Source organism: Zootoca vivipara, chromosome 1, assembly GCF_963506605.1.
Source record: "Zootoca vivipara chromosome 1, rZooViv1.1, whole genome shotgun sequence".
Lineage (NCBI taxonomy): Eukaryota > Metazoa > Chordata > Lepidosauria > Squamata > Lacertidae > Zootoca > Zootoca vivipara.
In genome coordinates, this window is record NC_083276.1 from 66,838,362 (window position 1) to 66,864,308 (window position 25,947).

Consider the following 25,947-nt stretch of genomic DNA (forward strand, 5'->3'; position numbering starts at 1 on the left):
TATTAATTGGATTACAGATTTTGCAGTTTTGACTCTATGAAATATAAAGCACTCTGAAGCAAGCATGCGTATCACCTGTACAAAATATAGATTTTTAGACTACAACTATGACCTGCTAATAAGGCCATTCAGGGAACAATTGCTGACTAGAATGCTTAAGTAATCTGCACCAAAACAGTTGAGGTATTTTTTTTCCCAGCAACATCTTATTATATGGGAAGAAATTAGTCAGATATAGAAATATGCAGTACAACAGAATGTGTTACATATTTTTCATTAAAAATGGCATGTGTATGATTGACAAAGTGGTTATGTAAAATTTATGTAGACTGTGTGATGTGCAAGTCAACAAGGAACCATATTATTATATAGATCTATATCTATGGATATAGATCTATATACAGATATAAACAAAAACAAGTGATGCTCCTATGGATCTTCAAAAGTTGAATGAAAAAACTCATGAATGGTAATGCATTATTTAATGACTTTAGAGCTTACCAAAGAGGAAGTGATGCTCAAAGTAATTTTAATGGGATTTTTACAGATCAGTTTTTTAAAAATATGTGTTATATTTGACTGCTGTGTATTTTACGTCTTTCTACAATTTTCTATACTTTGTATAATTACAGGAGGTTGGATTTGATGATCCTCAGGGTTCCTTCCAACTCTACAGTTCTACGATTCTATGATGCTTCTGCCTTATATGAATGAAATTGAAAGGTATTTTATAAATATTATTTCCAACAAAATGTCTCTATTAACTGGCATAAGTTGGTTTTCAATGTGGTCCTGACTCAAGGAAAGTCAAGAAGAAATTATAGAAAAGTCAAACCATTTAAAATTTATTCTAGTAGTTAGATCCCATGTCATAGTTGGCCTCCAAAGGCTCCCTCAAAGCAACATCCAATTGTGTGTCTGTGACTGCGTCCGTCCCTTCCCAGTGTTCCCCTAAATCTGCTTCAGTGTCTTAGTGGTGGTGGGTCTTTCAGATCAGACCTTGTATTGCATGGGGAGAAGAGAAAGGTGACGTCCCATTGCAGAAGCTAATGTGACACTAGATCACCCAAAGTACTTCATTTCTCATATTACTATCAAGGACAAGGAGATAGATTAACATTCGCAGGAACATCCAGAACCTGTCTAGTCAGAGCTATTACTGTTGAATGTAATAGGATTTACTTCTAGGTTAGTATAGATTCAGAAGTAGGGTGGAATGCATACCAGAGGCTAGATGCTAGTATGAGGTGCTGTGTCCAAAATATGGCATCTTAGTCTAGTTCTGGCTTGGTGATGGTGCAGCCTACCAGCTACAAATAGTGGTCAACTAGGAACTGTTTTTGCTGGGCACTTGGCACACACAAAAAACTCAGGGTGATTATCAATTGTCTGGAAAGTCACAAAGTATGACTGGTGAGCTTCGATCACCTTGCTGGTCTACAGTTTATGTAGAGCTGGCACAAGGACATTTCTACTGAAGCAGTTTATAAGTAGTCTCATTTGCATCTTTCTTCTATGGTACATAAAGTTGTGTGTGTAAGGTTTCTAGTCAGTCTCCCATCTGACCAGACACAAACCTGCTCAGCTTCAGCATGGTTGATGAAGGATACGCCTTCAAGACGATGGCCTATTTTAATCTTAAACCACCACTTCAGCTTGGGAAATAGGCTTTTGGAGAAGTCCTTTGGAAAGCTTGATTTGGACAAGGTCAAAATAGAACCTAGACTGTTCAGTAATGCCTACACAATGCCACTACCCTGAAGCTAAGGAAGATGGTTCTTTAGTATTTTTCATCCTAAACCCTTTTCTGATGTGTGAAGCCGTAAACTGTACTTAAACTTAAAACTAGATGGGATTGCAATATATTGCACGTCTGTACAATATTAATGCAAGTGCAACAGTTCCATAACTTCAATTCTTAAATATGTTTGTTCTCCTCTATAAACAAACAGTAGCAGCACAAACTTCCTCTTTCAGCATTTTCTTCAGATTTGTATTTGGAACCTGCAATTCATTAGCTTAACCAACAGCAAATTACTGATTTTTTCATAAGGTTTAAGCAATTAATTTTTTAAAATTGCTCTTCTACATGGACTTATATTGAACACAACAAAGCTATTGTTGTTTCTTCAAACACTGAAGCTATACTATAATGCAAAAGAAAACAAAACAAAATGGGAGATCAGAATAGTAAACAAAACTATATCTTCAAGTTACGAACAGACATCGCAATAAAAGGTTGAAGCCCCAATAGCTGCCAGTTAAGAAATTTAATCTCTATTTTGATTTGCAGTCAGAAATAAACAGTTGGATATATCTTAAGCTTGCAATTTCTCTCAAAAATCCCATTTACCATAATGTTATTAGAAATTTCAAGTATAAATTCTTTGTAGTGTATAATGGCAACCAGTGACAAGACAGGCCTTTTCTTTTTCCCAGGAATTGACATGTTTTCTGTTACTTTTATTAAAAAATGAGAAATCACTTACCTCTAGGCTAGAGTTCTTTGAAGGTAGTATCCTCCTTAGATTCCCTATTTTGGGTAGTGCCGCCTGTGGCAAGTCCCTCAGGAACTGACTAGCAAGATCTAAGAGTTTTACATTCCCTTCCACAAGCCCTATTAGCGCATGTGTTGATCCCATTATGTGATTGATATGACCTTTGAGCCCACTGCTTACTTATCTGTGGATCAATGGAGGATACTACCTTCAGAGAATTCCATTTAGAAACATGCGATTTTTCCCTTCTCCAAAAGCAAGTATCCTCCATAGTTCCCAACTGCTAAAGACTAGACAGCTAAAGTATTTTCTACTACCCAAATAACCAACTTTACAATACAATTCAGGGAAAAATATAAGAGAACTTGACTAAGTGGAGCATCGACACAGTTTCCAACACAATAGATTTAGAAGAACCTCAACATATGATAAACTTGATTCTCATGTGCAGATATTCATGATAGAAACAGATGTTGTTTCAACCAGACAGAATGAGTGTTGGTATCTATGCAAGTTTCCAGTAGTTAATAGTCAAGCAAAATGCACATCCTGTGATAGTTAATTGACTTAATTTTTTTATCTCCCGCCTCAGAGAAAGCATTTAAGACAGTAGATCTTATTACAACATATTTTTTTAAATACACTAGAGTCAAGGGGAATAGGTGCCTGTTAATTAAAAAGATGACTTGATGGTGAGCTTAATACCAATCAAAATAGGGAGGCATTCAAAATAGTTCTATTCACTAGATAATGTCACATTTATAAGCCCTTAAGTTATCCAACACCCTGCTGTAAAACTGCTGGTGGGTGTGGGGCGATTCTGTTCCTGGCCCCCGCACATGTTGGCAGCTCACACGTACGCATGCTCCGCCACACACACCCCAGCCCTCTTCCAGGTCCAAAAGGACCCACACATTGGAAATCACACATCCATTGGACATACTCTAAATGGCTGCTGCCTGTACATACTAAATAGTATGATAAATTTAACAATATATGAAAATGGCTAAAACTAAACAATTTTCCGATGTTTGGTTCAGTTGTTCTGGGGTGGGCAGAAAGCATTTATGGTTCACTGGCCAGAGAGGGTTAAGAAAGAGGAAGAAGTTATCCTTCTTGTTTCATCTCCAAGAGCAATAGTGTTGCACCAGAGCAAGAAGCCAGGGTGCTCCCACCAGGCAGTAGTGGGAGAGGAACAGCTTCTCCTACACTAGCGCTATGCTAGGGAGCAAAAGTGCTGCCAAGTAAGCAGGCACTGCTTGTTTTCTCCTCCCACTGCTAAGAGTGTATGCGCAAACACTTTCATGTGGCCTTCAGGGTAGGGGATGGCAAACCCTTAATGTGTCCAGCATATTATTATACTTCGGTTCAAAACAGATGTATATGCAAAATCTATTCATTTATACCGTATTATCAAATATGATGGGATCACCTGAATCACCTACCACACCGTAAGGAAGGATTTTGTAGAATAAATACCTGAAGATATCCTACCTACTTGGCTTATTTTCTCATGACTCCTCTTATTGCTACAGGTAGGTAGCCGTGTTGGTCTGAGTCGAAGCAAAATAAAAAAATTCCTTCAGTAGCACCTTAAAGACCAACTAAGTTTATATTTTGGTATGAGCTTTCGTGTGCATGCACACTTCTTCAGATACACTTCTTCAGATACAGTGTGCATGCACACTGAAGAAGTGTGCATGCACACGAAAGCTCATACCAAAATATAAACTTAGTTGGTCTTTAAGGTGCTACTGAAGGAATTTTTTTATTTTCCTCTTATTGCTGTTCATGTTCTCTGCTTTGGATTATCCCCTCACAACACGCAAACACACCCACACACAGCACACATGGAAATCTAAATTAGAATTCCATACACATTCCCTTTGCATATATGACCTCTCTCACTAGTTTAAGGAGAACTACACCAAAAATATGGCTCACAGCATCTCTGATTCCTCATTTCAAAAAGTGTTCCTTTCTGCAGTAAAAGGAGAAACTCCTGTTACCACCACAAGCAGTTGGCTCTATTTTTATTACAACTGTCAACAACATTAACACTTTTTAGATATTCATAAAGCAAACACCTATCAACATACCAAAAGAGAACTAACACTAAATCCCAAAAGCATTATGAAAAAGAGCATAATAATATTACGGTAACCATGAAATCACTTAGCTGAACTTCCCTCTTAAACATGCACCAGTAGGACTCATTGAAGGGTCAAAAAAACTTCTAGAACTTGCTAGCTGGTTTACTGCACAAAGACGGACAACCCAAAATGGAGAATCTAGGATGATACTTACCTTTCAAGAAAGTGATACCACTGTTGCATTATGTATGTAAAGTGTGCATAGATGCATTAGCATTCAGGTGAGCAGTACACACCACGCTTGCAAAAGCCTGGTTGGAGCCATAGGGCCGAATGACCAATGGAATATCCAGGTATGTGTCAATCCTCCAACTCTCATAGCCGCATTCTAGACATCTCACATAGTCCTTCAGCTTGCCTTGATAGAGCTGATTTATGAGATCAGCCTGCAATTGAGAAAGAATTTAAACATTTCAGCATAGCCAAAGGGAGACAAACAAGATATTATCTTGCTTTATACAATATTCATTCCTGTGGCATTTAAAGGTATTCATTTTGAAATGCACAAGGAACATTTTACAGGGATAAGACAGAAGTTCACAGTGTGTGAAATCCACCAATAACTTTTGTATCTGTTAAGTAAGAGTGTTCTTTTACTAAAAAGCAGAGCATACTCTCATTTCCATCTAATTTTATTACAATACACTGGTTATTCATCAAAACAAAAATAAACCTACTCACAAAGCTCAGGGCAGGTAAAATGTTTCTTTTTCCAATTAGTCTTAATAGCATCTGATTTGGCTCAGAATTATTTCTTCTCTAGCTAAATCCAAGAGCATAACTTTCACCATACCACCTCAATGTCTTTGCCGAAGTCAGCATTTGAAATGTGGTCCAACGCAACATTATCTACTGAACCATTCTAGCTAATATTTCTAGTTCAAGTAGCATGATATTCCTCTTTATTCCATTATTGTTTTAAGAAGAGCCAAAACTGTTACCTGTTCTGTTTGTTTCCATTTTTGTTCCAAAGCATCAAACATGACTCGACAGAGTTCCTGGACATCATGCTGCTGCCAGGCTGTTGGAAAATAAAAGTGACCTTATTGTGTTGTCTTAGGCAGACATCTACCTATAGAATGTTGTTAACATGGTTTACTTACAAACACAAACACACACACACACACACACACACACACCAATTAATTTGGGCAGAACCTTTTACGCAATATCAAGGCAGACCTAGATAGGTGAATTCCCTTTACCGTAAACTTGTTCTGTTTAGGATTCTGCTAACTTTGGGGTCAAAGGGTACTAGCAGACAAAGCCATACTCAGAACAGAACCACTGAAAGCAGCCAACTTATTAGTCACAATCATGAGTAACGTAAGTACACTGATTTTGATGGGTCTACTTGGAGTACAGCTTAGCAGGATATTATCACTCAATTTCTCCCATGTGCACACGTGGCTAAAATCTAACCATTCTTTCCAAGCATGTTCACATTTTCGGGGAAAAACCACTGGACAACAGGAGTTTTAGGGTCCCCAAAACCTTTGGAGCAGACTCAAGATGCATGAGGGGCTGCACAAGAAAGGAAGGGCAATTCTGCAGCACAAATGTCTCTTGCGCAAACACAACAGCAGTGTTTGATACAGACCTAACACTGCAGAACATACACTTTGGACTTTAACAATACTAAAAAGAGTTGAAAGTTCTGTTTCTAACACACCTTTTATTTTAGCCTCAATAATTTATTTTAGTTCATAGTTCAAAAATAGAGTTTCTAGGAGATGATAAAAAGCAATGAGGCACTGAACACATAACAAAGTTTACTTCTGTGAATTCACTGTAACAATTCAAAATTGCAAATGGGAATTCCTGTCTGCATGGAACAAAAAATAAAAGAAATACAGTAGCCACCAATACCCCCTCTGCCTACTAGATAATACAGAAACTGCGTAAAACAAAACCGTGTCCATCCACCATCAGAATGGATACTGTTGGCAAAATGAACTCCTACCTTCCTGCCTGCCCCCCGCAGCTCCTCCATACTCATCAAAGCATGTCGGCTGCATGGGGGGGGGCTGGAAGGGGCACTCCACTCATACAGTATTAGGCTTCATCCACTGAAAACAAGGTTTAAATTTATCCAAAAATCATTTTAAAGTATCTCGACATTCTTCTGCTATTCCTGGAAGCATCTAGGTGATTACCATGCTCACCAAGATTCTGGACTAGATAACCCAGCATGTGTTCTTAAACAATGTTTGTAAAAATAGTACAAAAGCTTGCAATGCCTATATCTTTTAGAGCATTCTCCATTCCTGAGAAAGTTGAGTCACTTTTTTTAAAAAAATCCCGCACCTCAGAAGATTAATGTACTGTCTGGGATTCTTTCTATGGAACAAATCAACATTCAACACAGAATGTCAGTTTATATCTAGCCTAACAATTACACTAAATTTAACCAAGCATTTTGTTTTAATTACCCTCACTACTATCCCATCCAAAGCTTCGTGTAACATCTGTTGTTTCAATTGCTCTCTTTTTGCTGGTCTGTAATAAAACAAATAGTCTTTGAAGCTGGTAAGGGATGCTGGTCACTGGATCTTCTTCAGATTCTTCAAATTCCCATCTATTAACAAAAAGAAGGGGTCTTAGTACGATCAGGCAATTACATTACAACAAATTTAAAAGAGATGCCTTCTTAATGTACATTTTTAGACAGAGATCTTCCTTGGAAGACAAGCTGATGTAGAAACTGCTGTTCAAGGTGCAAATATGGAAAAACCGAAATCCTAATTCATATGCTTATCATAGTCTAATATAGAACATAAAAACAACTTTTAAGAAAACATGCTCAACAATTCTTCAGCATTTAATGTTTTCATCAGACCACTTTCTATAAGGAAGCATTATGAAATATTGTACACTGTTTTTATAAAACAGTTGTTTTCCAAATACAGTGGTACCTCGGTTTTTTAGCATAATCCATTCCGGAAGACCGTTCAAGTTCTGAAACAGTCGAAAACCGAAAACTCAATACTGAAAACGCAATACAGAAGCCGCACGGCATGTTCGGCGTGTTTGAAAACCGAAGCATTTACTTCCGGGTTTAAGGCATTCAAAAACTGAAAGGTTCATCAAAGAAGAGATTTGAAAAACAAGGCACCACTGTATACCCATTTGAAAACAAAATTGGTAAAATCACAAAACGTGAACTCTCACAAATTCTTGGAAATACTGTTATAGGATTAAACACTGCTTAGAACAAGAGTGGGGAAAGGCAGTCCATGAGTGAGCGGAATCCTGACCTCTCCAGTCATATAACTTCAGGCCATTTTGAGAGGTAAGCAAAGCCTCCCACCTGTCAATCACTTGACATCAAGGGCAAGGCTTAAGTCAGCCTACAGAGGAAGATCCTTTGCATTGCCAGCTTCAAAGCCAGAATGCAAGGAGTTATTTATGCTTATCGCCAAATGTGGGGAAGTTGGCTGTAATTTGGGCGTGAATGGCCTCATAGGCCAAATTGGGACTTGTGCCAAGCCTAATTAATTTTGTAGGTCAGAGGCTCCCTACCCCTGGTCTAGAATTTAGAGAGACACACTGAACCATACAGTGCATAAAATCTTATACATTGCTCCTTAATTACTTTTTATCTACACTATGAAACATAGTATTAGCCACAAATCACTTTTCCTACTACTAGTACTGTGAACAAGCGCTCAAGTGCTTGAGCAGAGAAAAATGAGCATCCTGCATCCTGTGCCCCTCCCCGCTTAAACAAAAATCTCATGACCTCTCTTGGAACATAAAATTTGATTTTACCCAAGGTGTATTACAAGGGAATAATGCTCCTTCTAAGATTCTATTGTTATTTCTGATAACTCCAACTTTTAAAACTGCAGGTCTGTTCTGAAAGTATGTTCCAATGCTAATGGCCAGTTGTCTAAAAAAAGTTCTTGCTCCTACTGTGTTGCAGAGGGAGCTAGTCATGACACTTCAAATAGAAGTTATTATAGGAGCATGAATGTACTCTAACCCTGTTACATTATGTGCTCTCATGGGGGGAAAAAATCAGAAAGAGCCCACTACTGTTTTACCTAGAAGGAGGATTTCAAGTATAAGTTAAGTATAACTAAAGTTTAAGAATTTCTTAGAATGATTTTCAGAAAAATACATGTTTTGGGAGAGGAGGAATCTTGTCCAACACACACTGAGTCAATTTTTTTCCTTAATACTCATTTCCATAACTGGCAAAGTAATGGTGCATGAAAACTACCACAAAAACTTACATTTCAGAAAACTGCAGCATTAGAACATCTCTGAAACCTATGACATTAAAATATTTTTGATAACATGCACTTACCTATATAATGCATTTCTAAATTCAGGAGTCATGAAAAGGGTTTGCAGAAGGCTGTTCAAATAGCAAGTCATTGCTTGATTTACTAAACCTACATATCCTTTAAAAAGGGGGGGAGGACATGGTTAGCAGTCAGGCTAGCACCCAAAAGTAATAGAATAACCTTTCTTGTTCAACAGGTTAGCAGTTATTCTAATAAATTCAATGAAATTTGGAACACACATTGCTTTTCCTATTGCGACTATTGTAAGTCCACCACTAATCCAAAGGCCCACTAGACCAGGGGTCAGCAACCTTTTTCAGCCATGGGCCGGTCCACCGTCCCTCAGACCATGTGGTGGGCCGGACTATATTTTGAGGGGGGGAAATGAACAAATTCCTATGCCTCACAAATAACCCAGAGATTCATTTTAAATAAAAGCACACATTCTACTCATGTAAAAACACCAGGCAGATATCACAAATAATCCAGAGGTGCATTTTAAATAAAAGGACACATTCTACTTATGTAAAAACACGCTGATTCCCGGACCGTCCGTGGGCCGGATTGAGAAGGCAATTGGGCCGCATCCGGCCCACGGGCCTTAGGTTGCCTACCCCTGCACTAGACTATCAGAATACAAGAATAGTTTCCTTGAAATTTATGAACTGAGGAAAGTAATAACGGCCATGGGTTTAGATTCTAAGTAGCTGTGAACAAATAGTCCTTCTGTTCATGGAAGGCCCCAAGATCCAGTAGAGGCTTCACACTAAAGGGAGGAAGGCAATTTTCAGAAATCCCCCTCCCCATTGCAGCACTATTCTATATCTCAAACACCCAGAGGTTTCCCAGACCTCCACAGTAGCAATTTATACGGTACAGAGGGTTGTAGAACACATCTCTGTATTAGTGGAGGGGTGAACAGAATCACGAGTTTCTATGCTAGGATTGATTGAAAGAGGCAGGCAGGAAAAAAGTATATTAACTGTGAATGGGGGTTGGGGGAAAACAGTACAGTGGTGCCTCGACTTACGAATTTAATCCATTCCAAAGGAACCTTCGTAAGTCAAAAAAATTGTAAGTCGAAAAACGCTATTGGAAACGCAATTTCCCATAGGAATGCATTGGAAATGAAAAAATTCGTAAGTCGAAAAATCTAAAACCACCGTGGTTTTCTTTTGGATGTAGAGACATTCGTAAGCGTGCGGCCATTACCCCCATTTGTAAGTCGAAAAATTCGGTTGTTGAGTCGTTCGTAAGTCGAGGTACCACTGTACTGAATTTTTGGAGAGCAATCTGAGTTCTCTAGCTGTATGGAATACTTGCAAGGGTCAAAGTAGTGTTTAACGTGTATAATAAAAGAAACATGCCTGGAGAACTGCAGAACCATCTGCACTCACTACATTATATAGCCCAGGTATCAAATTGTACTAGGGGAAAAAACTGGAAGCAAGTAATAGAAACAGGAATCAGATCACACCCTGGGCAGTGCAGTGGGTTTACTGCTACCACTTCCTACTCACTCATACCATGCTTGGGAGTAGTTTTACCAACAACAGTTCCCCATGCCTTCTCCCTTTGTACCAAACCACACACAAAAATGAGCTGTATGGCTATATTCTGTCCTGCCAATATATAACTTGTTTTAACAGGCCATTGAAGCCTTATTATACAGTAGGAGAGAAACAATAAACCACCTTACCCGTTTCTGATTTACTCAGAATTGATGTATAAGAGTAGTTCTGACCAACATAATCATTTGAACAACCAGCTGAACCTTCTCGTGGAAGAGGGCCTATAAACCTATCTGGATTATGGTCATCTGCTCCACTGGCCTCATCCTAAAAGATAAGATATGTTAACTAGCACATTTGCAAAGGATGCAGTTAATACAAATCCATCCACACAAAGTTATCATATTTAAGGACGTCTAGAGACTAAGTGCACATGTCAATAGTTCCATCCACAAGTACTACACAAAGCAGTTTCTCCAAGAGAGAATGAGTAATGGAAGTGATGAGGGGAGGGAGCCTAAACAGAGTTCCTATGATGTTCCCACCTAGTAAGTCCCAAACCCAGATTGCTAGTCGAGCAATAATGCACAGGATCACTTTCTTCCAGCTGCTAGGTGTAGGTACTCCTCCTTCTCTGTGCTCCAAGATAGCCTTTGATGCTCCAATCTGAGACTGATCAGTATTCAAAGCTACTTTCAGCACTCAAATTGCACTGGCTGGATCAGAATTGTGAGGTACAATTATGGGAAGACAAAGTGCACTACTATGTTTGTAGTCTTAGCATGCATTTCCTCTTAAGTGCATGTTTGAAAGCTAAAGTGGTCTTCTTTCTTAAAGGGCCTTACTGGTTTAAGGAGAGCAGTGGGGATGACTGGAATTGGTTTTCTTGTGTTACCAGCAACAGAGTCAACAGGTTTGCTCTCTCTGAGTGGAAAAAAATGTTGTTTACTGGAATATACAGATTCACAAAGCCTTTTGGGACAGAACAACTCTTTAGTTGCATGCAGAGAACCTACATGCCTTGCCAAACAGAGCCTTCCACAGAATCATAGAATTGTAGGTTTTGCCATCTTCTCCAAGCCTATTTATATAGTCAGGGCTACCTCATTTTATAATACTCTTCAGCACGAGATTCTGAACCTATACTAGGCAATGACACATACAGTATTGGTACCAGTAAAACTAAAAATTATAGAAAAAAACAAGCTTTCTTAAAAGTGATTCATGTAGAAAATGCAGGTTCATAATAGGTACTTGTTTTATAATTTTAAATTCTCTTACCAATACTATTTGAGGTTGTTCTCCATCTTTATCTGTCAGATGCAGAAAGTTCTTTTTCCCAGGTTCAAAACCAGCATCAACAACAGATTTATCACTTGATTGATCCAATGATGTCTACAACAAAACAAAGGAATAGATCTGGCTACTATTTATTTTGAAAATTTAAATAAAAGGAGAACAAGTGGGGGGATTATAGAACCACAGCCTAATGTGAAGTATCAGTATGAGCTGGAATATCCCTGCTCATCAGCATGCTCTCGCTGCATTTAGCTGTAATAGAAATCAAAATTTCTCAAGATTCTACTGTGAGCACCGGGACCATATAAGTGCTTCACATTACAGAATGCACCTCCCTGACACCCCACCCATAATGGCAATTTAATAAACTTCCAACATTAGTAGCCTCTATAGCATAACTAGAAATTAAATATAAAGTACAGTAGACATGCATTAGAAGTGCTGTACAGTTTGCTAACTATAAGATGCAGAAACAGAATGAATAAAATAGAGGCCAGGGATTTCACACATCCAGTTCTTAATTTCCGTTTTATATTTTAAATATTGCTTAATTTCATGCACTCTTTCTCTTTCTGTGTCAGTGGGGGAAGGGCTGATCTGGAGAAGGGAAGAAATAGCCAGAGGGCAGAACTCAAACGCCAAATGTGACAACAGGGCTTAAAAAAGGTGGTGACCACTGTTATAAATATTCTAGGATTCATGCTGTTCAAATTAAGAAAAAACTTCAGTATTTAAAAATTCATTTAAATAAACTGATGAAAAGAAATTCAAGCAGCACGACACACATGTAAATATAAACAGAAGGCATATTTTTTTAAAAATGAATAAAAATAAACACACCCAATCCTGTGTAGGGGAGGAAGAGGGTAGATCTGTTGTGGAAGCTGCGTCTGAATGGGCTTTTTAGGTGAATCCCACCCATTGCCTCCAACATTTATACAAGTATTCCCATAAATGTCTACACTTCTACTCTGTTAAGGAAGATAGTGTGTGTGCGGGTTTTTTACCGTATCAGCATCGCTGCCTCCATTTCCCCATATTAAATCAAATGTTCCATTAATATAGCCCACTTTAGTGGCCACATCCTCAAACAGTCTTTTTACTGGAGTGGAAGCTGGCAAGTTCAAAGTGATGCGCTCATTAACGGTCTTAGAATTAGTTGTATCTTGGATTATACAAAGCACTCTAGGTTCATCAGCGGCACTTTCGATCTGTAATGAAGAAGAAAACAGATTTTAAAAACTGACCGTCCAACCTCTGCTTAAACAGAACCAACTTCTTCGTAAAATGAAGTGAAATATTTTATTATCTCATGGATTAAAATAATGAACATATGGTTTTCTTTAAGACTAAACCATCTTAACAGCATTAGAGGCTATCATCTGGGGGGAAATTCCACTACTTTGACTCAATTCAGATGACCCTCTAAACCAGGCATTCCCAAACTTCAGCCCTCCAGATGTTTTGGACTACAATTCCCATCTTGCCCGACCACTGGTCCTGTTAGCTAGGAATCATGGGAGTTGTAAAGCCAAAACATCTGGAGGGCCACAGTTTGGGGATGCCTGCTCTAAACCATGTTGATCTAGGGTTGCATATTGCTTCTTCACATTTCCCACTACATTTTGTTTAACGCTAACCTTAGTTTGCTTGTATGTGTACACAGTTCACATAGTAAATTAATGCTTATCCTCCAAAGTAGAATCAGAAGTTATGGTAAACTATGGTAAGTGCCAAACAGGAAGCACAGAAGGGTGCTATATGGAGGAAGGAGATAGAAAGGGTACAAGAATGAACACTTATTTACAATCCTCCAAAACTATTGTTTGGAGCAGAAGTAGTCAACATGGTATCTCTTTCATCCCTGATTATTGGCCACAACGGGTGGGCCTCATACCTCTGTTCTCTTTCCATTAGACTATTTAAGTTAATAGTTAATTTTTTATTGATGTTCTAACTGCATGTTTATTTGAAGGCAAACAATAAACTTAAAATGATTTGTAAGAGATTAGCTACAACACTTCCCAAGTTAATTCAATACTTGATCCTGTTCCCACACTTCCCCCCCCCCCATTAGCTTTACATGGTCAACTGAATAATGTACAGCAGTGTTACATACACGACTATCATGCTGAATTAAACCAATGGCCAAGCACAGAATTCTAACAGCAGGACTTACATTATACAGTAATCAGAGGCATGCTATGTATAGGGCAGAGGGAGAAAAAGGTTGTGTTCTTGCTGCAATGACCAGCTACTGTCAGTTACACTTACCTATCAATGCTTTGTTAAAACTGTTTATGTTACACAGCGCTGCATTGTCTGACAATAATAAATCCCACCGATAAATTACAATTTTTCTAAATAATTACATCTGTCTGTCTTAATCCAGAGTTTGGGAACCCGTACCCTCAGGTGTTGCTGAATTCCAACATCCATCAGCCCCAGCCAGCAAGGTCAGAAGCCTGGAATGATGGTAGCTATAGCCCAGAAACATCTACAGGGCCACAGATTTCCCATCCCTGCCAAACTGCTAGCTAGTTTTAATATCAAACTCTCAGATATTAATATTGAAAATGAAAATGGTGCCATCTATTATCTCCCTCAATTTCCCCCTCAAAACCCATTTCAACAAAGCCTGTACATTGCAGCCAAGCCTGTCATCTAAATACAGTTTGTTAGTGTGATAGTACACTGCTTGGCCATGAAGTCTACTTGGGAATGCAAAAAACAGGGGCTTGCCAAACTTGGTGAGCTGTGTTGGGTTTGGTAAATCACTATTTGTGCAAACCAGACTTCATTCTAACCCCCAACTACACCCAAAGACCTAATCCTATTCTACAACTACACAGTATGTACCGGTACAACTGTATTTTAGACTGCCAACTCCTTTTGACCAATAACCCATCCTTTTTATTTATTTACAACATTCTGTAATGTGTTATATATACTGTTGGTGCTGTATATATAAACAGTAAATATTTTTCTATATTTACTCTCCATACAGCTGGTCCTTTAACAATGGATCATGCTGCCACTCCGTCATCTTTTTGCAAGCATTTTTCAGAAAATAACCTATCCTTCAGATCCTTGCTGATGCAATTTTTACATCTTCTCTAGCTCTGCTACGTATATGCTTTTACAAGTAAAGCAATCAGAACTGATTGTAATATTTTAAATGAGGGTTAAAGTACCTCCAGCTCACGCTTCAATGTTGGCCTGTAAGGTTTTTCCTTAAAGAAGTTCTCCAAAGCACTCAAACTCAGCACTAAGCAGCATTGTTTCTTTTGTCCCTGTCAATGGCAAGTAGAGGAGAAACAGCCACTTTCCCAGGCCTATGCTCAGGGCTTCCTAGAATACCAAACATGGGGATGACCTTGGTGGTGTAGTTCTCAAGTGGGAACCCCATGCAAAGGATTTCAACAGATGGGTGGGACAACACATGCCAGTCATGTAACATTTCAATAACTTTGTTTTATTGGCAAGTGAGTGGCCCCATTTACATTTACATCAAGGTCAATGCTATGCATGATTAGCTTGAAAATCCTGGCTAAAAGCTAGGGACCAGAACCAAGAACTAGACAAGAATGGTTTTATTATAATTTCAAGATATAATAGTTATTCTACTTACACTCCTCCCTCCATACCAAACATGCCACCAGATACACATAAAAAAGTTCAGTGTGGGCAGGTGCACAAGAAGGGACCCCACCCCACCCACTCACAAGAATCCAAATAAAGGGGGCAAGCCTTTATTCTTCCAAGCAAGCCAACAAAAATATTATTAGGAGAAATGAAAGGCAAAGCAAGAAAGAGGCACTACTTTACTGCTAGTCATTTCATTTTTGAGAATAGTTACAGGTAGGTAGCCGTGTTGGTCTGCCGTAGACAAAACAAAATTTAAAAAAATTCCTTCCAGTAGCACTTAGAGACCAACTAAGTTAGTCATTGGTATGAACTTTCGTGTGCACGCACACTTCTTCAGATACACTAAAACAGAAGTCACCACCCTCTCACTATATATAAGGGTCTGGTGACTTCTGTTTCAGTGTATCTGAAGAAGTGTGCATGCACACAAACGCTCATACCAATAACAAACTTAGTTGGTCTCTAAGGTGCTACTGGAAGGATTTTTTTTCATTTTGAGAAGCAATTCATTAACTATTTGCAGCTTGTTTGTTTGTTTGTGTGTTTGTTTGTAAACCACAGTGTGTCTCAGCAAAAGACTGAAGGGGAGGGGTGAAAATCAGGCAAATCTCCCCTCCTGCAACTGTGTGAAACAGCTTCTTTGCAGTTTGGGTTGTTTGCTTACTTTTCTCAGCACATCAAAAGCCTTCCTGAACAGTGTTTAGAATGATCATTTTTTACCAAAGCCCCAATCCTTCAACCACTAAGAAGTACTAAAATTATAAATCACACCATCCCTATTAGGCATATTGAAATGTTTCATGCTATTATTTTTATTTATTAAATTTGTATACTGCCCCATACTCATAGATCTCAGTTTGTTGGCTCTTATCCAGTCCAGGCAAGACAATGTTATGCTCTTAAAAACGCATCTACTATTTTCTCACTACACATCCAATAAAACACACTGTCATTTTTCTCTGGAAAAATGCTTCCCAATTTGATAGAATCAAACATGCATTCAGCAGAAAGACAGACGTGTATGTGCTCACTATAAACAAAACAATCCACATGAACACTAAAAAGGTCATGTAAGCAGCAAAGCAAACACTCCTGCCTTAATGAGAAGCAGATACAAAGCTCATAAGACATACGGTACTCACTATTTTATTCTAAAGTATTTTCAGTTATGTGCCATACAACTCTTCTAAAAAAAACACATCAAGCACATTATTTTATTTTGGAGCTCTTAACACCATGCTTTTTAATTCTTGTGAATGTTACACAAAAAAGCAACCAAGCTTACTATTTTGTACAACACACACACACCCAATACCAAAGCTTCCTTGTAAGAATAAAGCTCAAAGTACACTCACAAAGCATTTTACTAACTCATGCAGATGTTAGTTAACAAGTACTAGTCTCATGCTGTTACTACCCAGTTAAGCAATCTGTTTTAAATGTTTACTGCAGCTAACTACCTGCGAAAATTTCTTCTTCATTTCATCAAAGATACTTTGTCTGCATGTCCAAAGCATATCCTAAGGTATATAAGCACAAAACAGTAAGATTATAGCACCCTGAAGTGGAGTAGAATCTTCAAATGTTTACTCAGAAAATCTATACAGCTTTGAAAGTTACTTGCAAAAAAAAAATTAAAAACAATTTTCCTCTAAAATAATGAACACTTGGAAAACTGAGCCTGAAAGAATGTGGAAATCCTAGGTCACAGTCTGTCTGGTTGAGATCTCAAAGTTTTAGATCATGGATAGGGAACCCTTAACCCACCAGATGCTGCTGGACTTATTCCCATCAGTCCTAGCCAGCCTGACCAATAGTCAGGAATGATAGGAGTTGGGAGTCCAAGAATATCTAGAGGGTCACAGGTTTTAGATTAACCTAATGCAGAGGGCAACTAAATCTACTACAAACCCAAACACATGCATCTTGAAGCATGTTCCCTTCCAATGGTCACAAGAGAAAGGGGCGCTGTTCCCACATTGTTGTGAAACTTTCAGCAATGTGCAGAATTTAATTCCTAATGGGGAAATAAATAAATAATTTATACTGCACCCATCTGGCTGGGTTTCTCCAGTCACTCTGGGCGGCTTACAACATATCTAAAAACATAATAAAAACATTAATCCTTAAAAACTTCCCTAAACACGTCTTCTAAAAGTCAGATAGTTGTTTATTTCCTTGACATCTGAAGTGAGGGCATTCCATATGGGGGTGCCACTATCAAGAAGGCCCTCTGCCTGGTTCTCTGTAACTTCGCTTCTCGCAGTGAGGGAACCAGAAGACCCTTGGAGGAGAACCTCAGTGCCTGGGCTGAGCAATGGGGGTGGAGACACTCCTTCAGGCATACTGGGCTGAGGCCATTTAAGGCTTTAAAGGTCACCACCAACACTTTGAATTGTGCTCAGAAATGCTCTTGGAGCCAGTGAAGATCCTTTAGAATTGATGTTATATGGTCCCGGTGGCAACTCCCAGTCACCAGTCTAGTTGTCGCATTGTGGATTAGTTGTAGTTTCAGAGTCACCTTCAAAGGTAGCACAAGTAGAGCACATTGCAGTAGTTCAAGCAGGAGATAACCAGGGCACGCACCCCTCTGGTGAGACAGTCTGCATACCAGATGGAGCTGGTAAACAGTTACCCTGGACACAGCATTGACCTGCGCCTCCATGGACAGCTGTGAATCCAAAATTACTCCCAGGTTGTGCACCTGGTCTTTCAGGGGCATGGTTACCCTGTTAAGACCAGGAAGTCCCCCACACCCGCACACCCACCCGTCCCCCAAAAACAGTACTTCTGTCTTGTCAGGATTCAACCTCAATTTGTTAGCTGCCATCCCTCCTCCAGCTGCCTCCAGACACACACACAGGACCTTCACTGCCCTCACTGGTTCTGATTTGAAGGAGATGTGGAGTTGGATATCATCTGTACAAGTACTGTAAAAAGCTACTGACCAGAAATTGTTTCCATGTTGCACCTCACTAAACAGTTCTAAAGCTCAATCAACCTAAGCAAAGCCATCACCAAATAATAACCATAGAAATGCCAGAAAATCTGGAAACTTTTTGCCCTTCAATTACTGCAGTATCCCTGTTAATTTTGGCATGCAGTTGACTCTCTTCATTTTAAAGAGATCCTGCACTTCAAAATAATCCATTAATAACCATGGTAGGAATATCTCGTTCTATGGTCAACAAATGAGCACACAACTTACTGGAAATGTGACTTGAACCAATTTGTGGAGGATGTGGTCCTAGTGATATGAAAACAAATACTGTGGCTATATAATGTGATATTATGACTGTGTGTGTTTATGATCCCAAAATATATGATCTCTGCAATATGTCAACAAAATCCATGGCTATGGTGCAACCCAGATATGTCAAATATTGTTGATTTGGCATGCATTTTTTAAAGGAAAGCTATCAGAAAAAGAGAATAACTTTTTCAATATCCATTTCCTATGTATGTCTACTACAAGGGACAGCCAACATCATGCTCTCCAGATGCTATGGACTACAATTTCCATCAGCTCCAGCCAAAAGTAAAGGAAGACAGGAGTTGTAGTCCAGCAACATTGAGATGGCATCGTGTTGGGTGTCTGCATGGATTCAGAGATGGAGCATGATTGTTGCAACAGAGCACTTGCATATCACATCCCAAAGTTTTGCCATTTTCAGTTATAGATAACATTTCTATTGATGCATATCCAGTCAGAGAATCTGTAAGATTTGTTTATGACAACTGCAATATTATTATTTTAAATGTTAAAATGAACATAAGATTAACTAGTAAAACATAATCCTTGCAAATGAAGCTTGCAGCAGTCTGCCTTGAAAATCAAAATTTTCGTAACACGCAGTTCAGCAGACATGACTAAACATAAATCCAAAGACTACTTGCCTCAGTTTTGATTAGTCATTTCTCCTCCAGGCCTGGATCTAGTTTTCTGCCAGTTCAAACCACAGCTGTTATTATTTACATCGTATACAATCTGTATGTATTTTATTCAACAGAGGGGCTGCAGATAGCAGCAGAGTGTATGCTTTGCAACCAGATGGTTCCAAGTTCATCTCCTGGAGTGTTCAGTTAAAAAGATTTCACACAGAAGTGCTGAAAAAGACTCCTACCTAAAACTATGTAGAGAAACTGCCACACATAGCAAAGTGTACTGGACTGGATGGGCTAGTTGTATCATGTAACACTGTTTTTTACAGAGTAATATTTTGAAGTAGTGCAATCCAGCTGCTCAGTCCCAGACCCCTGCCTCAGAGAATTTGGGAGGAGCTGCTGCCTGCTATAGGAAATGCTGCCTGAATAATTCTGCCTCCATACTCTGTGAAATTTCTCAAGATACACATGTAAAAATATGGCCTTCATTGACCCAGGTGCCTGCAATCAACCTTCACTTTTTTACTTCTGAACCTAATCAAGCCCTACAGCTTTAATTTTAGCCAACCGTAATAATCTCTAATCAAGGTACTGAATGATCCTGGTTTTCCAGACCAATACTTGTAAGTTGCTGCTGCTTCTGTTACCTGGCCCCACAGAAATTTGCAAAAACTGCTTCAAAAAGGAACCAACCTCAACTGAATAAAGTGGTACCTCTACTTACGAATAACTCTACTTACGAATGTTTCTACTCACAAACAGAGCTCCTCCGCCATCTTGGATGCGGTTTAGATAGGATTTTTTCTACTTACGAATTTTTAGATAGGGTTGCTTCGAATTACGATTTTTTTCTCCCAATGCATTCCTATGGGATTCGAACGCATTAAATTCGTAAATCAAGCATATTTATGCAACCCAGCTACAAACAAATATTTATTTGTACTATCTGTCCTCAGTGACTGACTGCAAAGTTCTACAACTGATTTACTTTTGCATGTTTGAGCCTACAATGAATATTACACTATATAACTATATTATACATATATCTGTAGTGTGGTTGTATATGCAAAAGTACTTTTTGGCTTTGCACTCTAGCACTGCCAAAGACATATCAACTGTCCCTCTAATTTCATGTGCTGTTTTCACCAGTGTTCCAGTGCCTCAAGAATATGTTAAAAGAAACAACAATTTGATTTAATTCACCCTATGGAGTAGTAGCTGCTCGAAGTTTAACATATGTATTCTGAACTACTGCTCAGGGATTAATTGCAAATTAATTATTAAAACAACACAATCTTTAATTTTCAGAAACTGTTTTAGTTTGCTTCAAGCATGGTCCAACAATGTGATATTCACCTATGCATAAGTTAGTAGCAAGCTTTTTTGGTTTATTAAGTCTTTTAATGTATTTTCACATTATGTACCAAATCACTGCAATTATGTACTAAAAACAGAACGACTGGGTGTATAAGACGACCCCCAACTTTTCCAGTTAAAATATAGTTTGGGATATACTCACTGTATAAGAAATACGACCCGGCGTATAAGACGACCCCTGACTTTTGAGAAGATTTTCCTGGGTTAAAAAGTAGTCTTATACGCAGGAATATACTGTAATTATTTGGATTATGTTGATTATTATTAGTATTATTTTATTTATACCCCATTCATCTGGCTGGGTTTCCCCAGCCACTTGGGACAGCTTCCAGCAGAATATAAAAACACATGCTATTCATTAAGTTGTCTTGCACATAAAAATATGCAAATGAAAGGTGTCCCACCTTCATATGCTAAATTGAAGCAAAGAGTTGGTGGATTATCACAATGCATTTCTGTACATCCCAGTTGGCATAAATTTCACTAAAATATTTAATGGGAGATCCTTAAGTTCAGGCTTTTATCAGTTTTTACTGTAATACAGTGGTACCTCCGGTTGCTGATGGGATCCATTCTGGAGCTCCGGTCAGATCCAGAGGTTTCCACAACCAGAGGGACTGCTTCTGCGCGCGCGGCGGCAGACCGCTTCTGTGCATATGCGTGGAGTGGTAGAGCACTCCTGTGAATGAGCGCACAGCGAAACACTTCCATGTTTGCCACTTTTGCAACCCAAAGTTTACGTTATCCAAGTGTAACATAAGCTGAAGTGCTACTGTATACTTATGAACATTCCTACAAAAATGTGATGTAGCAGTTTGGGTGTGCATTTCATAAACGGGGAAATGATTTATGGTTACAAAAATCATGCAATATAGATACAGTACATAGATATATACAAACACAGTGCTTCTGTTAACTCTGGGAAAAAAATATGGGGTTGACAAGAAAAAGTAACATATATATATATATATATATATATATATATATATATATATATATACACACACACACACACACACACACACACAATTCTGAAAAGTATCAATGTGCCTGAAGAGTAGAGACTAGAGATAAAAATGCAAAGCTTTCTAGTGCTCTAATCAAAGGGTAGTACAGTGTAATAATTAAAGTAGAAAATAAAATGCTACTGGGGGGGATTGTGTACAGTGCACACATCAGAATTCTGATGGATTTACAGTGGTGTCCCAAACCACCCTTGACTTTCTTGAACAATAGATTAAGTGTTTCCACCCTTTACATGCATATTTATAACATCAAGACTGCAACTTACTAGAAAATAAATACCACAGAACTCAGATGTACTTTCTTGTTAGTAAACATGCTAAGAATTACATTGAACTAGATTTAAGAATGCAGCTCCTTTTAATCATTTGGTGTGTACTAGTCTGTGTTTATATCCAAGAAATACTACAAAATATGTTTTATAATTATTATATTTTAAGAAGAAACAAAAAAGTATTGTACAAAATCTACAGATGCAGTTAAGTGATTTCTTCAAAATGTGAGGTTAGAAGAAACAAGAACCTTTCTTTATCCTATTAAGTACAGAATTCAATATATCCAAAAAGGGAGAGGACTTAAATCCTGTTCCGCTCTAGAAGATAAAAATAAGCTTCAAAAGCATTTGAATAATATCTACAGAGGAACAATGATCAGAGCCAGACTCTGCCATTAATCATTCCAGTCTCTGCTAGTTATCTACAATTACTGCCAAAGGCCTTCTGCTATTAGCCTTTGCTTCTTGGCTGTCACATGATGTTGCACCATTATTGTTCACATTACAGTACTATATAATTCAGAACTATATGGGTATGACATACATGCCATAAATGTGGAAATTATACACTATTAAAAAACAAATACACTGATCTACAATTTTTATGAGTGACAATGCCACACACTTCCCCTCTCATCTATGTTATTTTGTACAAGTTACCACGCTAGTGGTTAGGGCTGAAGGAACTCACAGCCCTAACTGGGGGTAGGGAAACCCACTTTGCTGTGACTTCAAAATACAAGGTAAGTTGTACTAAATATTTTTTGGGGGGGGGAGCAAAGCAAACCATAAACAAAGTACTGTTTTCAGATGCATTTTTGGGTCATGTGAGTGACCTCTTCTCTATGAAGTTGTGTTTTTGTAATGATGCATCCAAACACCTGTTCCCATGTAGAAAGGCAAATTATTTTTAATATTTTACTGAATGGAATGAGTTTAGGGTTAGGATTCCAGCATGGCAATTTAATATTATATGCCATCTTACTCCCCTGCAACTGAAAAAATTGACTTGGAAAAGATTATATTCGCTTCAAAAAGATCCTCTAGAACAGGGGTGGCCAACTCCCAAGAGACTGCGATCTACTCACAGAGTTAAAAACTGGCAGTGATCTACCCCCTTTTTTTGGAGTTCATGTCAAAGTTGTTGAGCTTTTTTAGGAAGCAGGAAAGCCCATTTTGGGGGGGTTTGGGTCAAAGTTGTTGAGTTTTTTCGGGGAGGAGCTAAAATGTTGAGGTTTTTTAGGGGAGCCACAGTTGTTCAGCTTCTTTGGGGGGAGCAAGTGATCTACCAGTGATCTACCCCAGACATCCAGTGATCTACCGGTAGATCACGATCTACCTGTTGGACATGCCTGCTCTAGAAGTTCCAACGATCTCAAGGCCATTTCTCATGTTACGAAGCTGAAAGGTAACTGGTCAGTCTAAAGCCAACACTGGAGTTTGACATTCTTACATGAAAAGCAGTAATGTGTATGTAAATAATCCAGAAGCAGTTCAGTTCAGTATCCAAGTCTTTCAGTGTTATAAACTCAGATATATAAGCTACCGTAGCTGCCAAATGGCACCTTAAACCAGAGTAAAAGTGGCCAAAACAATTCCTAGTTGCCATTTGGGGGCCAGATGGCTCAAAAGTTCATACTGGGAAATTGAATAAAAATTGGTTCCTGAAATTCATTCTGATTGTGCAGATGAAATGTAACAGAATTCTATGGGATGTGTTGCTAGTGTGTGGCAACAGGCAAGATCTAAGGATTCCAAGGCATTCACTTCCATAAGGTAGGGATGTCAGGTGCCATCCTAGCACCTGGGCATCTTCACTTGGTCACAAGTGGCTGATAGCCAGGTGCAAAATACACCTGGTGCCTGGCGAATTTTGAATGCTGCTATAGATACGTCTCCTTGGAAGAGCATTGCTTCAACCTAAGTCAAGGTTGAAGGATGGCCCTTGTGGTCTCTTCCAACTCTATGATTCTAAGTCATTGGGCAACCCATCCTGTACACAATGAAAACTCATTTCCTTCCCACCAAGATATTATAGAACACTTCTCTATCACTTCCCCATTCAACATTTTATAAAAGAAGAGCTACCAGTCTCTTTCTCAGTCTTCACAACCCTTGTAACATACATGATTCCAATCACAACCGGAAGAATATTCCTTGTATTTGGAAGTCTGGTTCCATTTTCTTTTGTTAAAATCTAACACTAGTGGTTTTCAAACTGTACTCAAGACAACCCTTATCAGTAGCTCTTCAGTGAAAAGATCAGTCATGGTGGATGGGTTTTCCTGGAAAACAGGTTGTCTACCACTATTTTTCTTTTACAAAGTACCAGGGATGGGGAACAGCATGTTCTAGTGTGAAATCTGCATTCTCCCCAGAAGTCCTGCAAGAGTCAGCACCCCCACATATGTGTGTGTGTTTATGTGAATGTCATCCACTATCCTCAGAATCCTCTGCAACACACACAAAGTCACACACAAATCCATGGAAGACAGACCACGCAGAAATACTCCTTCCAAGTAGAGCCTATTACAACTATGAACATGAACGCATGAACATGAACTTGCACTGATTAACTCGGGAAGTTCCTCCTCTCGCCAGCATCCTTTGAACTTTCGCCCACACCTGTCGCGTTGATCTTTGCCAGTGCTGCAAAACTGCCACTCAACAGCGTGGGAGCACAGGTGAGCTGCATCACAACACGCATGCAACTTTCCAAGGTTGAGCCTTATCGAGCCTACCTCGACTTCCTGGAAAGCTGCGCTTGCTGACACGGGTAGCAAGCGAGCGAATGAATGCCCCGAGGGCCTCCTTGGCCTTTCCCTCCCTCCCTCCTCACAGTGACAGATCCCCCCCTCCCCTCGCGACGTCTGAAGCAACACTCATGCGCGCGGCCTCTCGGCCGTCCCTTCCCTTCCGCAAGGCCTAGAGCAGCCAAGGAAGGCCCTGCCGAGAAACAGCCGGCAGCACCAGCCCGCCCGCCCCTGAAAAGGCAACACCGGGGCTTCCAAGCGAGGCCCGCCAAGCCCGAGGCCCTCGCCGCCCCTATAACCCGCCCGGGCACGCAACGACTCCTTCCGTGAGACTGCGCGCATGACTCGGCCTCCTGTTCCTCCTCCTCTGCCGTCGCCTGAAGCGGGGCAGCCTCCCCGAAGGGTCTGAGGGCGCAGCCTCCGCCCAAGGGCCCCTGACGCACCTCTTTGGGGACCAGCTGGTTCTCCTCGCTGGGCACCATGGCCAGTGGCGCAGCCAGCCCGGGGCCCGCGGCAAGTTCGGGCGGGGAGTCGTCGTCAGCAGGAGGAGCCGTCCGCGAAGGAGGGAGAGGAGCGGGGCCGCGGCACGCTCGGCATCGTTACGGTCTCGGTCTCCGCCGCCGCCGCCTCCTTTCTGTGGCTCCGTGCGTGCGTGTGTCTCTCTCTCGCCTCTCCCCCTTCTCAGCGAGCGCAGCAACGCCTCAGTCGCCTCCCCTCCCCTCCCTCCGCCAGCGCCAATCAATGGCAAAATGGCCGACGACGGGCTTCTCGCGAGACGTCGCCGGCGCAGCTGGAGCCGTTCCCTCCTCAGGGCGCCTCCGCTCCCATCTTCTGCCGGGGGAAAGTGGCTCAGAGAAGCCGCGGGAAAGCCTCCGGCCTGCTCCCTGGATCAGGGCCGCCGCCGCTGGGCTGCTTGCTCTGTGAAGGGCCGCCGCCGCTGCTTCTCCTGCCCGAGCCGCCTTCCCTCGCAGGCGCTCTACCGTGTTACGCGGCGCTGTCTCCCGAGGAGGCGGGAGGAGGACGAGGACGATCCGTCCTTGATCCTCATAAAACAAACATCTGGGCGCCCGCCCGCCCTCTCTGGCTATCAGGCAGGCAACTTGGGTGGAGAGTTTGTTTTCGGTTGGTTCCGCCCTCCCATGTCTTTACAATGGCACGCACCGATTTTTGTGAAGGCTGCTTAACCCAGAGGAAAGCCGCATTTAATACCCAGCAACTTAATTCGCACCGTCAA

The 25,947-nt window shown here is 40.1% G+C and overlaps 1 protein-coding gene across 3 annotated transcripts in view; it reads right to left on the bottom strand.

Moving 5' to 3' along the window:
• USP47 (ubiquitin specific peptidase 47) overlaps positions 1–25,471 on the bottom strand; it is a 49,171-nt gene extending 23,700 nt beyond the window's left edge. Inside the window, exons 1-9 of one of the 3 annotated variants that reach the window (XM_035119011.2) lie at positions 25,157–25,471; positions 16,862–16,921; positions 12,761–12,964; positions 11,736–11,849; positions 10,643–10,781; positions 8,964–9,060; positions 7,084–7,229; positions 5,593–5,672; positions 4,888–5,037 (exon numbers count right to left, since the gene is read on the bottom strand). In XM_035119011.2, coding sequence (XP_034974902.1) covers positions 4,888–5,037; positions 5,593–5,672; positions 7,084–7,229; positions 8,964–9,060; positions 10,643–10,781; positions 11,736–11,849; positions 12,761–12,964; positions 16,862–16,921; positions 25,157–25,195 — 1,029 coding nt within the window. In that variant the 5' untranslated portion in view covers positions 25,196–25,471. The remainder of the gene's footprint in view (positions 1–4,887; positions 5,038–5,592; positions 5,673–7,083; positions 7,230–8,963; positions 9,061–10,642; positions 10,782–11,735; positions 11,850–12,760; positions 12,965–16,861; positions 16,922–25,156) is intronic. The other 2 variants (XM_035119002.2, XM_035119021.2) reach the window with 2 other exon arrangements.
• Between the last annotated feature and the right edge of the window lie 476 nt (positions 25,472–25,947).